Raw genomic sequence first — 19,509 nt, forward strand, 5'->3', positions numbered from 1 at the left:
AATCACCACGTGTGTTTATAATAGCCCTCAGCCATAGATATACCACTCACTTCAGCTGTCAAAATTCATAGACAATATTTGTAGCATAAATAAACCACTCACATTTGTAGGGAAATATCATTTTTGATTGCAACATTGACCTACGAGCAGCTAGAAACGATAATAATAAAACATAGAAAAATACATTTCTATGTCATCTGTCAAAGCAACTTTGAGGTTAGCCGGAAAATATTATTCTACCCGCAATAAATGATTGTTGCAACTAGAAAAGTATTCGTATGACTGCAAAATGGCTGTGCTTTTAAAATCATATAAAGTAATTCGCAATAATTGGAAAAAATCCACGGTTGGTGCGGGCCTGGTTGGTTATGGAATATCATCACTCAAAAGTAGATATGAGTAAGTTTTAAAAATTATTGCACAATTTTATAATATTTTTAAATATGAGAATCTTATAATCATTATTATTTTATTACAGCACAAATGTTTTGATGAAAGTTTGCTGTGAAGAAGCAGTAAAATATGGAGAAGTACGACTACCGGTTTCAGAGAGCCCTCGATCCATCACCGTTATATTAAATCCAGCCGCCAACAAGAGGTCTGCGAAGACTGACTACGAGAAGTATTGCGAGCCGCTGTTCCACCTGGCGGGAATTAGTGTCACTCTGCTGCAGACTAATGCCGAGGGCCACGCTAAAGACTTAGTTCAGGGATTACCAGAAACTGAATCAGTTGTTGTCGCAGGTGGAGATGGAACTGTCAGTGAAGCCATTACAGGTACCTACTAGCTTATATAAGTCTTATTATTACCTATTTACGTTGAATCATTCTGAAGGAAAACTTTTGAATGCCGTGGTCATATCTATATTTGGTGTTTTATTTATTTCAACAATATTAAGCGTATTATACTGTTATATTTTGTTTTTCTTAGAAGTCAAGTTGAGTTCAATTCTCCCTTCTGGAATCCATATTACAATATGTATTCTTGTACAAGCTATTGAAAGCATACACAATAATTTCTTACATTTTCTATGTTTTAAAATGGGTATTCCAGTAATTTTGTTGAACTGCAATACTTTTAAATGAAATGAATATGCTTAAATTGCATTTCTATATGAAGTTCTAAATTATGCATTTGATAGTTCGGAATTGCTTGCATTGATAAGCTTTCGGATTCCACTAGAAGTTGGGAGTTATTTCCGTGCAGAAATTCTGGGACTAACTATTCATTTTCCAGAATACTTATCTAGGGAAATAATTATACCTAGTCAGTGGACATCTTTAATTCATCACTTAACAAATACAAAAGATTGTTACTGAGTCAGTTTAGTTATGTATAATAAATATGTACTGCATAATTTTTACCATTCGTGGTAAAAGCACCTAAAAATGGTGTAATAAATAGTGTTAATAAATAAATTTCAGGAATTCTAAGAGAAGATGAAAACAAGTGTAAAAGGACAGTGGGAATTCTCCCGCTGGGAAGAAGAAACTTTGTCGGCAACCAACTTTTCCCTCCAAATGGTAATCTACCTAAAGTCCGACAACTAACAGATGCTACAATGGCCATCATTAAAAACCATTCACAACCTAAAGATGTCATGAAGATAGAGATCATTGAAACAGAAGCTGATGCACCAGGGAAACCTATATTCGCCATGGGAGCTATAGAGTGGGGCGCTTTCCGAGATGCCTACGCCAGACGGGACAAGTATTGGCTTTACGGTGGCTTAAGAGAATACGCATCTTTTCTCTTCAATGGATACAAAAGTTCTCTCTGTTGGGATTGTAGAGGAACCTTTAAAATATCTCCTCCTTGTGAAGGCTGTAACAACTGCAGATCTACTTTCGTCAAGCCGGTCGTTAAAGGAAGATGGGTGGATTTCATAATGCCGAAGGTTAAAGATGAGGTCTCCTTCGATAAAGATTACACTCAAATATCTAATCAAGTTTGCGGAAACGTTGAAGAAAAATGTTTCAAAACGACCGAAGTTAAACTTACTTTGAATGATGGAGATGTTCGAGTTCCACCGCATTTATCAATCAGCTTAGGAAAAATGAATTTGGGCTACTTTGAATACGTGGCCGAAGGTTGGAGTCGATTGAATAAAAAGCAACCTACAGTCAATGAAATCATCACAGCGAGGACGGTCGAGATATATCCCCAGAAGGTGTCTCGGGAAGGTGAAGAAATCTGGTTTGCTATAGACAATGAGGAGTTTGATGTTAAACCAATTAAGATCACATTCCTTCCTCGCGCTATTAAGGTTTACACAAGAGAGGATAACAATAAGAAAAGCATTACTTAGAGAAAATATATATTATAGGTATTTATGTTTGAATGTGGCTTTCCTTTGACTTTTTCTTTTCAGCTGGTTTTATTTCATAGCAGAATGGGGACAATCATTATGAATGTACCACGGTTCCTTTTCTGCAGCACGAAAGAGAGAAGGGACATCTATCCTCATCCCATTACTTAGTAATTTTTACTTATGTGATTAAGATATTACTATTAAATTATAGTTTTTATTACAAATGATTTTTTAAATTATATTTAATTATTTCGTCTGTAATTTATCCTAACCCCCATGAACTGTTATTATTTTGTAAATATCACAAAGCCAAAGTATTATTATTGGTACTCTTTTATTTTGGTATTTTGATTGATCGCTAAATGGTTTGCTAAATCTTCAATAACATTCGCAGTGCGCTCCCCCATGGAAGCGACATAAACTGACTGCTGTAAGATCCTGTGCAGAAAAAAAAAATAATGGCCTGTGTTGCAAACCGTTACCTAATTTAGCAAATTTTACTTATAAAACTAAATTGGTTGACGGTTTACAGTGTCGGTTGAATTCTTACCGGCCATACCTAAATCAGATACAGTTATAAGACTTCTAACAAGAATCTTACAAGAATATTTGATGTTCCTTTCTTCTAGTTCTATAGTTAGTAGGAAGTAGATAGAAGGAAGTAGGTAGGTGATCGCTGTAATCAATAATATTTGGATGATTTATATTTTTGTGTAGCATCATTTTTTGAAAAGCAATCTCAAGGGCGATGTGTTAGGTATTATCTGCCCTGAGCGGATTGCTCCAATTGCACCCGCATAGGGCCAGCCCTGCTGTTGGGAACCCTTACAGTAGACCGATTATTGAGATTAGACAGATTATTAAATATCTTCAAAAAAGCCAATGAGTAATTAGAATGAAAAAACAGGAGACGCTTTAGGATTATTATCAATTGGTGAAAACTTACATCTGAAATAGAACTGCAATAATATTGAATGATGCAAGTATTTTTACTCTTCATAAATTAAATCTAATAAATAAGACTTTATATTTTTTACTTTGCGACTAATTTTTATTTTTTATTTTTCGCATCACTATTTTTTCGACAGAAATCCAAGACGAAAAGTATTTTTATTATTTATTTTGACTTTCGTCCATTAAGGGCGATCTTGTCCATACACAATTAACATTTTTCTTAATAACAAATATACAAATGATTATACAATATAAACATAACATAACGAAAGATAAATAAACCTAACATAAACGATAAGTAAAAATTAAGTTAAACCCATCACAATGAAATTAGTCTTTGAATTGGATGGCCGCCGTGGTCAAGGGTAAGACTCTCGATTAGCAATCCGGAGGTTGCAGGTTCAAATCCCGGAGTGCACATGAAAATTATATTTGCGGCACATAGAGTGGAAGATACTCTCACTATCGTCCTTGTGTAAGACCTCCATTCAGAATTGAAACATTGCATGAAATGGCTTTAACCGTGTTTGGCGACCATATCTAAATAGCCAAGTACTTCCCCACCTGCCTCTTCCCCATCTTTTTCCCCTCCACACTACCTTCAGTATCACAACATACTCACTCATACATACGGTTGAGAGCAGTTGAATGCGGTAAACACATAAAAAAAATTATAGTACAGTATTTAGTACCTTTATACAACAATACTTTCCCGACAAGATTATTTTTTTAGTTAATCAGAAAAGTTTTCTCATAAGCCGCTATAATTGACAAACTGGAATCTTGTTGGACGATAATATTTTTTCTTACTGGAATTGTACAGTAAGCCTAATTTTGTAAATAATTGTAATTTATATCGCAGTAAGTAGGTACCATTTTTATTTAACACTTCACATGTTATTTACAACTTTTTAAGGATATAAATAGATAATTTATTTATTTATTTATTCATTTTTGGGAAATCAACAGTTTACATTTTTACAGATTGTACATAAGTAAAATAGCCAAAATAAAACCAATTACGGATTTCCTCCTTGTGACTTTACGTAAGACAGCATTAGAAGAAATAATTAAATTTATGAGAAATGTGAAGTTATAATTATATAAAATAAAAGAATTGTATAAAATAATAGAACAAAATAATACAACAGAAATAACAAAAATAAAGGGGAAAAAAAAAGTAAAATTTATATAAAATAAAAGATTATCGATACATTGGTAACCATAAGAATACAAACAATATTGTGCATATAAATCATATCATAACCATAACCATAAGAAGACAATGTTGTGCATATAAATCATACCATAACAGGATTATAAATATATAAATACTAGAAATATAAACATCAGAAACATCAATTCAAGAAACATCAGTGAAATACTCTTTTAAGGTCATTTTATATTTAGTAAATTCGCAATAAGGAAGTTGAGTGAAAAATATTTTGACTTATAAAAAATATGTTCATGTAGATCAAAAAATATCGATTCTAAATATATAAATATATTTCTATATTATTATTCTTAGAATTAGTTAAACGTTCTTGAAAAAGCATTCAATAGCAATAGACTGTATACGCTCCACGATTGGTCGAAAGAATTCTGTCGTCACATGTGTCGTGACTTGTGCGTACAACGGAACACCTATGGTGCATCTCTTTCTATTACATGAGAGATGGTCGGTTTAGATGAGAGAGGTGTATAGGCCAAAGGTTTATTTGGGTTTGTCAAATATATGTACGTATTTGTTATTATTATTATATGAAATGGATTTCTAAAGATACATATTCGTATAGTGCTTTATAATAATATGTTGTTTATTGCATAACTTAGATGTTTTTATTATTATACATGTCACATAGCATGTGATACACTTCAGGCCGCCGGCCGCTCAGAAAAGTCTCACAGTGAACTGGGCTGTAAACCGTTATTTTACTTTTGGTCTCTACTTTTCTGCGCGGTGGTCCTGAATTCGCGCGGGGAACGTCAACAAGTAGCGACGGCAATACCGTACCGGGCGTGAAAAGCAAATATTCTAACTTAAAATATTAATTTAACTATCAAATCTTAATCAATTTTCTTTTTTTTTAATAACATCAATTATAATAGACGGGTTAACATTGGTAAAAAAATTACTGGAATTCCTTGTTGAAGAATTAAAATTTTTTCCATACATAATGCTTAAGCGACGTGGTTTTCACAGTTCTAATGACGTCACACTACACCCCGCCTGTTACCGCTCGGATTCCGCTCGTTTTGGCGGGCTTAATAAAATTTAAACTTTGAGAATTAATTTAACTATGAAAACAAACTTTAAAAAAAAAAAAAAAAAACAGTATTTAAGTTTGAATGCGAACATTGATAAAAAAAAATGGACTCAACTTCCTTATTGAAGATGTCGATATTGAATAATATGTTATTGTAATTATTACATATTCTGTTCAGGCAAGAATTTTGTCTACAGTTCGTTTTGCTTTGATCGATTTTAAACAGGATAGAAGACCGTGTTAAACGTGCAGGCACATTGAATTTAATTTATTTAGCAACTCTGGGCATTGAATATTATTATTAATTAATTTATATAGGAATAGAGCATCTGCATGATGCCTTCGTACACTTAATGAATCAATTTTAAAGTACGAAGCTGCCTCTGCATAATTATTAAATCGTACAAATGACCTGTAACAGAGATATTTTAGGAATTTGTTTTGAATTGCTTCGATTTTGTTTATGTGGATTTTATAGAATGGAGACCAAACAATTGATGCAAACTCCAGATGACTTCGTACGTAGGCAAAGTAGAGTTGCTTAATGATATTGATGTTATTAAAAAGTTTTGTGTTTCTAATGATGAAATCTAACATTTTAGCAGCCTTATTTGTGATTTGTTGTATATGAAGGTTATATTGAAGTTTATTATCAAGAGTTATTCCAAGATCACGAATATTTGAGACTGTTGCAATGTTGATGTTATTTAAAGAATAATTATAATTAAATAATGTTTTATTTTTATTTCTGGAAAAGACAATGTGATGACATTTTGAAACATTTAGAAATAATTGATTTTGTTGGCAATAGGTGGCTACATTGTTTAAATCATGTTGTAAATTAATACAATCGTTTAGACTTTTTATTGGCTTGTATAGCTTAGCATCGTCAGCAAATAATTCTATTTCAGAGTTTTTTACAACATTGACCAAATCATTAATATATAAAATGAAAAATAATGGTCCGAGATGTGAACCCTGTTGGATCCCTGAGGAAATTTGATTGAAGTCTGATACAAAGCCCTTTATTGCTACTGCCTGTGATCTGTTAAGTATATAAGATGTAACCCAACGAAATAAATTACCACGTATACCTAATGCCCAAAGTTTTCTTAGTAGTAATTTTTGGTTAATTTTATCAAATGCTTTGGCAAAGTCTGTATAAATGATATCTACTTGAGTGCGATTGTCCATGTGACCAACAATGAATTCGGTAAGAAGAACGAGATTACTTTCCACATTTCTGCCTTTTGTAAAACCATGTTGTTTTGTTGTTATGATGTGATTGAGTTGTGGACTTAGGTATTGGTAAACAATTTTTTCCATTAACTTACTGAATATTGTTAGTTTTGAAATCGGACGATAATTTTTAACATTATTTTTTTCGCCATTTTTGTGGATTGGTGTTACATATGCTCTTTTCCATATTTCAGGTACCGTGCCTTCGTTCATTGATTTATTATATATAATGCAGAGAGGTTTAGCGAGTGTTTCAGCACAATTAACTATAAAGTATGACGGAATATCATCACACCCCGCGCTTGTGTTTATGTCAAGAGCTTTTATTTCTTTTAAGACTATTTCTCGTGTGAATTTAACCGTGGTGATATGTATGTTATTTGTGTTTTCTGGTATGTCAAATGTTGGTAGGTTATTATCTTTTATGTAAACTGATTGGAAATATTCCATAAAAATATTACATACATCTTGGCCATTTTCAGCTTTTTTGTCATCTAGATGCATCGTCCTTGGAAGGGACGATTGTGTTTTTTTCATATTATTGAAATGATTCCAGAAGAGTTTAGGATTACCATTCATGTTACTTTCAGCAGTATGTATATAATTAATGTAGAGTTCTTGTGCAATTCGTTTTTGTCTAGATCTTAAGAGTGAAAACGTTTGGTAGTCACGTGGATTTTGAAATTTTTTGAAATGTTTATGATATTTATTTTTTTATTTAATTATTTTTATGAGAGATGATGTATACCATGGCTCCTAACAGGGCCTATAAATCCTACTGATCCCTCAACATAAATATTTCGTTATCCTACGTGTATTCAAAATGACCCACTTTTGCATCTTTATATATAATTTTTTTGATAGATCTAATACGCCTAAATTTTAGAGCTAGGTACCTATAAGCCAGTAGCCGAAATAACAAATGGTAATATTTTTATAGTCTGAGAATGCCAAATTCTTTTTATCTCATTTCCTAAATCTGCGTATTTTCTTATTTTTTCATTAACAGATTTTTGAATGTTATTAATTAATATTTTTGTTATTATTTTATCTAATATTTGTTTCATATTACCAATTATTGTTATTATTACCTAATACCTAATATTTTTTTCATTTTAACAATTATTGTTATTATTATTACCTAATATTTGTTTAAGATATTGGAAGTCTGGTAGGGGAAAATTTCTTTACCTCCGCGTCATAATATTTTTCAATGCTATTGACAATTCTGCGTGTAATTTTTGTATGGTGTAACTACAGTTAATTTGGTTCCCTTGATTTATGGCAAATATTTTTGTTGAATCCTCGTTGACTGGATTGGTGGCTGGTCGCTCGTTATTTCCATAATCTAATTAAAGTAACAGTATGGTGCTTTGGAAATAAAGTTAGCGATATCGAATAATGGCGCACAACACGCCACTGCGAAGTGCCGAGGTGTTTCGTTACGGGTTACGGAGCAGCCAGCACAGGGGTGAACTCGAGCAGGCATACGAACCCAGATCCCACAGGAGTTATTTTGTAAGTACCTACGCGTCTAAGTAATTGGTAAAATACTGCATGATACCTATTCGCATTAAATGTTTATTGACTGAGAGTATGTACACGACAATGCCGTTTTAACCGGAGTACAAATAATTTGAAGAAATTCTTATAATGAATTAGCAATAGGTACTCATTTTTCTCCGTGTAGCGAAATCCTGTTTTAATTCGTTAGTCTGTAAATTTGTTTGTTCGTTTCATTTCCGGTTTTAAGATACAATTTTTTCGGGAACCCAAAATAATCTCTATTTTAAAAGATATAAGATTTTTAATGAAATACCGACAAATGTTAAAGAAGCTAAAAGCCTTGCTGCTTTTCGTGGGTTATGCCTAAATACGATAAAGAATAAGTTTTAGATGTATTGTAAAGTGTCCTCAATGTAATAGAAATAAGTAAAAAAAATGTTTAAACTAGATATAAAATTTAATTTTATGACTAAATAAAAAACATGCAAATAAAGATAATGGCTGTTTTAATAATAAATAGTTTATTCCAGAAGTTATGCATGGGTAGTGCAATTCAATACATTCCATATTTCAAATAGGTAATAAAAATAATAATAGACAATACAGACATAGAATAAAACCAGACAAAATATGAAATATAAACATTTTTGCAAATAGCCGTTTATCGAAGAACCTAAAACTTTTCAGGTTCATGTTTATCGATGATATTTGATAATGGTTCAGTAAATATTTTTTTTTCAAATGTGGAATCGTTGTGTTTATTTAGACTTCTTATTCGCATTTTTTCTATGATTATGGTACCTACCTGCTCGATAAAGTTTGAAAAAATAAGTGTCTTTTAGATTGTGACGTTTATTTGGATAAATTGTATAATTCCCTATCTATATGTATATTAAAAAAACTTTATTTGTTTGTTTGTGCCCTATAGATTCAAAAACTACTGGTCTGATTTAGGAGTGTTTAGGGAGTGGTTTGAAAGGTAGAATATTTTGGGCACACCCGAGGAAGACGTGGCACGATGAAGTGATACAAAAACGTTATATAAAGTAAACTTTTTAATTCATTAGAATAATATTATCTCCACCTTATAAATAAACCTAGTTTTCAGGTACACTAGAATTCACCAGCTCAAAACTTTACACCAAGCCATTCATAACCCCGAACAACACCGGGTACACGTCTGCTATTTGAAATTTTAAAAAAATGTTGCATAAAATGTTCATGGTTTATTATGTATAATCTAGTTGGAATCAGTTAAGAATTTATAGAAACTTTATAATTAAGTATGTAGTTATTTCAGTACCTACTTACAAATCTTATGATTTCAGAGGAGATTTTCGTTTTGATTTATTCGTTTAAAGATAAAATTGAAAACTTAAGTTTTTAACGCGAGTTCCCGGACACAGAACATACCTTTATTTGAACAGATAAAAGAGGATTAGTAAAAAGTGCACCTACCTGCTTGTATAAAATGTTTGTTAGTTGATGTAGTTTTCTGGGTCGTCATTTAGGCTTGTCATTTAAGTCAAAACGGATCGAAAAACATAATAATATGGTATTTTTTCAGATGGCTCCGTATCTTTAGAAAGATTAAATGTGCTATCAAGACATTTTTATTCATTAGATATAGGTAGTTAGTTATCTACGAACTTGTTTTAATGATTTGAAATTTTTTATTTCGGTAGGTAACTACTTTTTAATCTCTCCATCTCTATTAAGAATGAAACATCCTGACTACAACATTCTTCCTCTTTCAATATTCCCTAATTTGTTGCCATAAATCTGTATTATTATACGGAGAAAAAATGAGAACTGCTAATTTATTAAGAATCTCTTCAAATTATTGGTAATCCGCTTAAATTGCAGACCGTTTCCTGATGAACGTTTTAGTAAATTCGCAATTTATTAGAACACGTGGTCATACACCTGTATTTGAAATGCGAAAATATTAGGTTTTTCATGAACACGTGTTTCGACATCGTGATAATATATTCATACATTACTAAGAGTTTATCAGGAAACTTAATAAATCATTCGTTAAGGGCCTGCAATTCCGGCGTTTACCGGATTACCAAAAATTTTAAGAGATTCTTAATAAATTATCAACAATCAATTTTCTCCGTGTATATCACCAGATTGTTTTATAATTATTTGAAATGTGTATTTCTTTTGTTTAAATATTTGACGAATTATTTTTCAAGTATACAAATGATGTTCATTTGAAAGGGGAAGGTCTGACGTCTCTCCAATTTGTCACCAAAAAATTGATAATACGTAATTTGTTTATGAAATGATGTTGAGGCAAATATTTTATAATTTCAGCTTCACCAATTCGACAATAATTATGATATCCCGTGATTTTTCAAGCGATTAAATACTTGTTTTAAATGTAAATCAATCAATAAACCATTCGTAGGTAGCTAGTTGGGTACTTGAAATAACAATACAAGTTAGAAATTAATGTAAAAAAGGTTAATTCTAAAGCTTAATTGACATTTTACCTGAATCCTGCAGACGGAGACGCTTTGAAAAGCTTCACATTTATTAGGTATGTCTAAGGTTAAGGTTGGAAAGGAGCCTTTGTCCCACAGTCCGCGGGAGTGGTTTTATTAATAAGCCTTCGGTACCGAAGCCCAAATTACAGACTTCGCGTCCGCCGCTCCATTCAGCTTCCCGCGAACAATCACCGACGAGGGGAAAATGTAAATACTCAAATACGCTCATAATAGCAATCATTCTAAGCGTTGAATACCTTCGCTCCTATTCTCTGCTCCGGGCGTGAACACCGACCTCCCCCTGCCACCCTTGCCACGGAAAACCCACCCCTAGCTCAGATCACGGAACAGCGCAGTTTCCCCGCGCTTCACACTGGCTGATCTGACAGAATGGCAGACCTAAAGGATTGTACACAAGGCGGGATGTTGTAAAACACGGAGCGCCTCCGCCGGTGTTGGGGCACAACACACAAGTATCAGATTACGCTGTAAATGGCACAAAACGATATAATTCCACTCCGTACATAAATACAAATGGTCTCGAGGGAACAGTGAATACTGAACAGTTGAACAACGAACAGCCAACCAATCTCCGGTAAAAAGTTGTGGCTCCATTATCATCCGAACATGGCGGCTGCGATCAAAGGTGTGTCGAAATATCTTATGCCATTCAAGATTCTATTGGGAAAGGATTAACAGCATCCACGGCGTTGGAGAAGCAGTCGAAAGCTGCTGGACTGCATGCGCGGGGTACCTATTCACGTAATTCCTAATAAAATTTTGCCGCATTAATTTATGATGATAAATCCAACCAAAGCTGCGTTCATACCACGCTTTTGCAAATTAGTTATTATGTTGTCGACTTTATTGCGAGTTTTGAAGCTTAATTGATACCGACCTTACTACAGCATTTGAATATTGAATAATTATTAGGAACTGCTTATTTGTGGCTTAACTCAATAGATTAACAATTTAAGTTATCTAATTCTTATTCATTTTTAATATTATTGATGTCTTAATATTTATATTTTCAATGCAAAATAAAAGCCTAGGCATATGCTATACATTGGCTACCAGTGGCGTGCATTGTACTATGATCAAAGGAAGGCTGGATTTGAATTAAGAATTGGGCACTGAATATTTTAAAATGTATATTATTATCTTCGCCGATTGTTGTGATCTGTTGAAAAAAAATGTATACTGATTCCGTACCTATTTGTATATAGGTAAAATGTATTTTTTTTTTCAAAATATATTCTTATTTAAAAAAAAAATAGGAATTCTTGACGGCTCTGGCGATTTGAAACATACAAAAAATATTACTAAAATGATTATAACAAATGTTTTGTTCTTATTGACAAGAAAGATAATAAAACATTATTAATTGAACATAACACAATGGGTTATGTTCAATTAATTTCAATTAATTTTAATTAATCCATTCTAACAAAAACTTTTTTTTAAATCGCGCAGTGATACCTATCTACAATGCATCTATGTAATTTTGAAATCTTTATACTGCACGTGAAAACTACTGATATAAAATATTGCTAATTTATTAAAAATCTCTTCAAATTATTCATAATCCTGTTAAAAATGGGACTGCAGAACGAATGAATTGATAGGTTTCATATTAAACTTTTTGTAAGAATGTTAGTAAGAAATCGTTATATTCTCGCATTTCTTCACTATGTGTTAACAACGCGGATGCACGAACACGTGTTCCGATATATTTGGAAATAATTTATTTTATAAATAAATCAGCAATACTCGGATTTCTCCGTGTTCACGCCACTGCACTGGTAACCTCAGACCATCCTCAGACAATTTAACTATCCGCCGGAGATTCTTCATAATTTACACCTACCTAAATCTATGAAAAAATCTGATTCATGTCAACGCGCGAAGAGATTTAGGGTGCTTAATTGTACGAATGTTCATTAGTTTCCATTAGAGAAATCCATCCAAAGTGTGAGTTCAAATGTAATGTAGGTAATCCAATCGGTCAGTAGCAGGGACGTGCCGTTTGCGTTCGTAGTAAGCGATTATGTGGAGATTACGAATTAAAATTCACAATACATTTACCAACTAATGATGGCTATAGAATTTAAATGTTGCCGAACAGACATACGGTAGGTGCCTTAACGCATTTAACTATGGTGTTGACTGCAAGGAGCCGGGGAACACAGGAGAAAGGTGGACAGGATCCTGGCCGGCCCTGTACAGACGCAATTCGAACAGTCCGCTCCGGGGGCCGACGGCCGACTTAACAAGGTGCCAAGGATCCAAGAAGCCGAGGACTTGATAATACCTATCACAGCGCGCTTGCGGTTTTAATTACAGGGTGGTACAATTGACAGGGCGTATTTGAGAGTATCTAGTTGCTCTGAAGAAGCAGTTTATTGCTCCGCTTACGTTCACGATTATTATACAATCTCCGACGTACGTTCATTACACTTACCTTGTACTTACCCAATTCATTTTCCAAATAGTCCTCGAGATTGCTTTTGACGGAACATTATGATTTTGGAAAAATAGCAGCTTGCAGATGCTTGAAGATGCGTAAAGCAGTAAGACATATTCGGAGATATCTTACAGTTAAATATGACCGAAGGAAATAGGGTCGAATTAGCTCGTAAATAGAGCAAGGCCCCGGCAAGGCTAAGATACTGGGTTCAATTCCTAGATTAACAAACATGAAATTACATGCCGCATCTCTGTCTGAACCTCGCTCAATCCATTTCTGGAGCATATTGAAAGAAAAAGCGACCATACCAAAATGCATAATATAATAATACGAATGTTCCTTTGAGCTCTTTTCTTTGTGCATCGAAAAGACGTGTTATCCGTTCAATGTCTTAATTAAAATATTTATGGGACAGGAAATGAAAACATGAATTATGTGGATGAGGCAGAGGTTTCTCCGTTCATTATCCAGGCAGGATCTCACCAACAATTGCACGACCTTTCTTCGCTTCCAGTCGCGCCTTTCTGATAAAGCAATAACTGCCATAATTAAGAGCGAGTTGAAAGGGTGATATAAATTTTACCAAATTAAGAAGTGACCATATTATATTCCATAGGGATGCATATGCTAATACGAACCGTATAAAGTGTTGATAAGTTGACTAATAAGTTAACTAATAAGTTAACTAACTATTCAACTGTTGTATTATTTAGATGAAAATGTGGTATCCTGACAAATCTACCGCCTTATGTAGTCGAATATTATAATATTTTTTGATTTTAATAACAGGTGGAAAGTGAAGGAGCCAAGGTCTTTAGCATTCACATATTTTTTTATTTGAATAAGCACAGGAGTTCCGACCGCTCCCAACCGTCTGAAGCCATTGAAACTATTGCATCTCCATTTGGGGTATGTTGCGAGGCTGAAGATAGTGGGGCAAGGAAGGAGATGGGGGAGAGGAAGGTAGGGAAGTACTTGGCTATTCAGATCTGGTCAAAAACGATATTGCAGGTCGTTTCCTGAAAAACTTTGATTAAAATACGAGTATAAATACGATGTCGGAACACGTGTTATATATTATCAAGCCAAATGCAAGTGCATGAACACGGGTTTTATATATTAAGAATTTTAAAAGTTTATCAGGAAACGACCTGCAATCCCGTTTTTACCCGGGTTACAAATATTTTTTAGATATTCTTAATAAATTAGCTATACTGATTTTCTCCTTGTACATAATATTCTGTACTCAAGTATCTGGTTCACTTGATCGTGCCATGTGATCCTCCGGAATTCCCGACTTATATGTTAAGTATTGCAATATTAGAATGTACTAGCGCAGAGCCATGAAAAATCACTGGATATTATAATTCCAATTTTGGTATGGACAATTAAAATAATGTTGCTTAGAATATTATGTTATGTAGGTATGTATGCATCTGGTAAGTAGGATTTTTGAAAATAACTTTTACAATTAAAAAAAATAAATTTAGTTCGTCCAACTGATTTCATGCAGAACTAAATAACGCACAACCTAACAATCAAAATTAGTGTAGAGCAGACCCGTGAACAATCACGGGATAGTATGATTGAAAAATCAGTTCCAATGTTGAAAATAACAATTAAAAAATATTATGCATACTGATAAACTTTTGATAAAATTTGAAAATATAATCACGATGTCGGAACACGCGTTCATAAAAATCCTAACATTTATTCACTTTATATTATCAAGAAAAATGCAGGTGCATGAACACGATATATTAAGAATTTACTAAAAATGAAATGCTGAAGGTTTAGGGTGAACCGAATCCGGTTGGTTTTATATATTAATAGTATACATCATAAAGTGGTATTAAAAAAAAGTTATTTTATTCTAATTATTTTAATTATGTATCCACAAAGTGTTTGCTGAAAAATATATAAATATATATAATAAAAATATAAAATCCTTTGTGAAAAATAAATTGAACATTATATTCAGTCTCGTTAGAAATCCCCTTTTATTAAAGTCAACAATCACTTTCAAGCTCTCATTAAACTGAACAATCACATTCAAGCTCTCATTTAACTGAACAATCACATTCAAGTTCTCATCAAACCGAACAATCACAATCAAGCTCTCATTAAACTGAATAATCACATTCAAACTCTCATTAAACTGAACAATCACATTCGAGCTCTCGTTAAACTGAACAATCACATTCAAGCTCTCATCAAACTGAACAATCACATTCAAGCTCTCATTTTAAACTGAACAATCACATTCAAGCTCTCATCAAACTGAACAATCACATTCAAGCTCTCATTAATCTGAAAAATCACATTCAAGCTCTCATTAAACTGAACAATCACATTCAAGCTCTCATCAAACTGAACAATCACATTCAAGCTCTCATTCTTAGAAAATCACTTGCGATTCATGATATTTCTGAGTCTATTCTATTCACCTTCATCACAAACATCGTTATTTATGATTCATAAATTTGCTAATGGCAAGTGCGAGCTGGTCTCTTGTCTTTTGTGTGTTTAGCTACGTGAAATGTCAAAATACAGATGGGTGTCATAAAAATTCATGAACTAATATGCAATCATCACAATATACCTCCCGTGAGCTCATTTCGCCCTTGACAATGTCGATATTGCCAAACGAAAAAAGCATCTTAAAAATGAAAACCAATATCATCGCAAGTTTTCGAAGAATTTGTAAAAGTGTCTGTTCGTGTTAATCAGATAAATTTTGACCCCATGCAAATGCGTGGTCATTTGTACAAGTTCTCTTTCATTTCTTTTCTAATATTTGTACAACGAGAAACAAAGGTTCGGGCATTTCAGTGTTTGGAAGTTCTGTCCCGTGGTTTGGCTAATGCTGGTACCTTTTCTATTGTCAATCAAACTGTCCCGTATATTGTTTAGGGAAGCTGATTCTTACGCAGAGAAAAACAAAATATATTTCATGTTGATGTATTTTAAACACATGTAGACAGCAGTTAGTTTTAACTGAAGGTAATCTTTTAATACATAAACAAAGATTTCGGAAAGAAGTCGGAATGAGTAAGTTACGAACTTATTCCTACATACGTTAATTGTCAACATATTTGTTTTTATCATTTTTCAATTAATTTATTTATTAACGCCCTTTTTCGTGGCTTTTACATGAGAATATTAAGAAAAATTTATTATTTATTGTACATAACTGAATTGCTTCATTAACAACATTTTATATTTGTTTAAAGATAAATTGAAGATGTCCACTGACTTGGTATAATTGTTTCCCTCCATTAGTATTCTGGGCAAAGAGGAATACATATGGTAGTTAGTCCCAGAATTTCTGCACTGAAATAAATCCAGACTTCTAGTATTACGTTGTGGAATCAGAAAGCTTATCAATTCTAGCAATACCGGACTATCAACTAAATCATTTAGAATTTTATATAGAAATACCAATTCAGTGAAAATTCTTCTATTTGACAATTTTTTTTAAATGCTGTATTAGAGAAAGAAAATAATAGGGAATTCGCGAGAACAGTGGCATATTTTTCATGTAGGCACCTATGACGGCCTCCGTGGTCGAGGGGTAAAGCTTTCGACTAGCAATCCGAAGGTCACGGGTTCAAATCCCGGCGTGCGCAAGTGAATGTTATTTGGTTGATTTGTGTTATTTCACTTAATCATTTAATTTACATAAGATATATTTGCGGCATGTTCTAGAATGTAACACTCTCAGTATCGCCCTGGTGTAAGACCACCTTTCAGAATTGAAACGTTGATTGAAATGGCTTTAGCCGTGTTTGGTGACCAGATCTGAACTTTTGTACTTCCCCATCTCCTTCATTTCCCCACTACTTTCAGCCTCACAACAAACCCCGATTGAGGATGCCATAGTCTAGCTGGCTCCAGATCGTTGGGAGCAGTTGGGACTCTTATACGATATTCACATAAAAACAAAATAAAAGGTGGGTAGGACGTTACAGCACGTTCGATTGCATTTAAATTATATCAAAATGATACAATTATACATAGATATTTGATCGTTTTTTTCAATCCATTATTATTCCGCAAATGGTGAGTACCAAGTAAATATTTGGGACAGTATGTTTAATACATATTTATCAAACATTATTAAAAGTACGTAGGTTATCAGAACAATGATTATTTATAGTAGGTAGGTACCAAAACATTAATAATAAAAATAACGTCAAAATATGGCCAGTAATAACAATTGGATAACATGGGCGCGTAAACATTAAGATGAGGAGATTGTAAACATAACATTAACTCAACAACCTACAGTCATCAAATATGAAGATAAATAAATCAGCAAACATGCAAAAGAGGTCTACAAGGATAAAGTCAACATGTAGACATGCAGACAAATAACACTAACACTGTAGTCATCCCTAGTCCCTAGTGAGGAAAACTGTGAATATAACTATGCTATTATAAGTACCTACCCTGTATCTTTAATAGTCATTAATAAAAATTTTTTTAAATTAAACCATAAAATAAAGAAGAAAACAAGAATTGTCATCCAGAGTCAAACCGATCGAAATACAGAACTGTGATTTATCCTCATCATGAAATTTTGATTTCGATCAAAGAAATTGGTTATGTATCTGTTGGCTATTTATCTATTGGCGTGTATAGATACGATGTCAGGCAGTGTCCTGGGTTAGCGCGTAGTCAATGGGCAAAACCAAAGTTACGTACAAGTCAGTGGCGATAAAAAATCAAATTCTAGTCTGTATTGTGTGTTCAGTGCTAAAAACGAATAAAATGTAATACATTTCTTTATGAAGGCGATGCACTACGTCGTGTAATGTTTTAAATTGAGCCGCTATCAATAACAACCCTTACGTAGATGGCGATGAGGTTTAAATTCCCGCTTAACACCATCCGCCTGTTTTGATTTATGCAAGAAAAAACAAGGCCAAAAAGTGCCTTTTATTTTATTTTGTGGATGTTCAGGCTTAAATATTTTTTTTTTCGATCATTTTATAAATAACTTAATTTGTCACATTATATTGCCAATTTGAAATTAAAATCATAACCGAAAATGGGTTCGTAAGTAGGAGATTTTGAACTTTAAAGCAGTTTTCATAGGCCTTATAAATTATTTTTTCTGGGCTTATAAAAAGCCTAATATTTAATTAAAGCATCTGAAACATTTCTAGTCGACCAAATTTTCAAACCAAAAACACATGATTTTGCATTACTACGTATGGCATCGCCTTAATCAAGCATTTAAAGAGTGCTAAAAGTGCCTACAAATTACCCCAAACGTAAAGATCCAATAAATCTGTATGACTAACAAATTATTATAAGCAATAATTAGTCGCCTGAAACATCCATACAAATTGAAAATATCTCCCGAGTAAAAATAAATACCGCCGACGGGAATTGAACCAGCACCCTCTGATGTCCGGTCAGGTGCTCTGGACCACTGAGCTACGTCGGCTTATTTTCAACACGCCAAATAATTCAATATGTACTAGTTACTAGTAATAACTAGTACATCAATCAACAATTACTCCTTATTATATTTTTTCACCTGTAAACCACCAACTTTATTTTTGTAGGAAATGCTTTGTTAGTGCTAAATTTTCCACTAGTGGGAGTGTGCTATGCATAAAAAACCTTGTCTTATAAACATTAATTTATCGTTAAAAAAATAATAATCTGTATAGCAAATTTCTAGAGCGCTGTTTTTATAAGATTTAAAAGCATTATGTAGTTCATAAAAAGGAGATATTGAGCAAAAACATTACTGAACTATCAATAAATCACACCAGGGCCAAATTTATTTGGTTTGGGTAGCCATGGATATAATAGCTTACGATAAATTTGTTAACCAAACTGAGAATTATGTTTTACTTTTGAAATATTAGCTAACAATTAAGTACCTACATTATTTTAAAGGAAAACAGCAAACTGTCTAAACAAGAATGCTGACTGACAGCAGAGGCACGTCATCAGTCATACTCTCTCGCTACCAGGGTGTTCTAGGGTGTCCCAGGACAGTATAGAGCGCATAATGAAGTTCCTTGAAGTGTAGAAAATTCCCTTCACAAGGTTTATGACGGGCAATAATGCCAATCGCGTGCTATGGCCTTCCACTGTTTGGTCAGATATTTTTGTCTCCTACACCATACGGGTGTACAATTGTTTTAAAATGTGTAACCGAACTATAAAGGAATTAAATGGAAAATTGCAGGACGCATTGTATGTAAAGGCAGCCTTTGTTTTGGGCACACAAATAAACACGAAATTGG

General features: G+C 33.2%; 1 protein-coding gene across 1 annotated transcript; it reads left to right on the top strand.

Moving 5' to 3' along the window:
- The first annotated feature begins 117 nt into the window (after positions 1-117).
- On the top strand, positions 118-2,491 carry LOC149421302 (acylglycerol kinase, mitochondrial-like). Its single transcript, XM_089635465.1, has 3 exons — positions 118-399; positions 479-777; positions 1,426-2,491. Exons 1-3 carry the CDS (start codon positions 290-292, stop codon positions 2,307-2,309), a joined length of 1,293 nt encoding a protein of 430 aa, XP_089491591.1. The 5' UTR covers positions 118-289; the 3' UTR covers positions 2,310-2,491.
- The last annotated feature ends 17,018 nt before the right edge of the window (positions 2,492-19,509 follow it).

The sequence above is a fragment of the Hesperophylax consimilis genome, chromosome 9, assembly GCF_061612785.1.
Source record: "Hesperophylax consimilis isolate HC1 chromosome 9, BYU_Hcon_1.0, whole genome shotgun sequence".
In the NCBI taxonomy this organism is placed as follows: domain Eukaryota; kingdom Metazoa; phylum Arthropoda; class Insecta; order Trichoptera; family Limnephilidae; genus Hesperophylax; species Hesperophylax consimilis.

Coding starts and splice junctions, on each gene's coding strand:
- LOC149421302 (XM_089635465.1), top strand. CDS start 290: ATGGCTGTGCTTTTAAAATCATATAAAGTAATTCGCAATAATTGGAAA. Junction 400..478: donor TCACTCAAAAGTAGATATGA/GTAAGTTTTAAA, acceptor ATTTTATTACAG/CACAAATGTTTTGATGAAAG. Junction 778..1,425: donor TGTCAGTGAAGCCATTACAG/GTACCTACTAGC, acceptor AATAAATTTCAG/GAATTCTAAGAGAAGATGAA.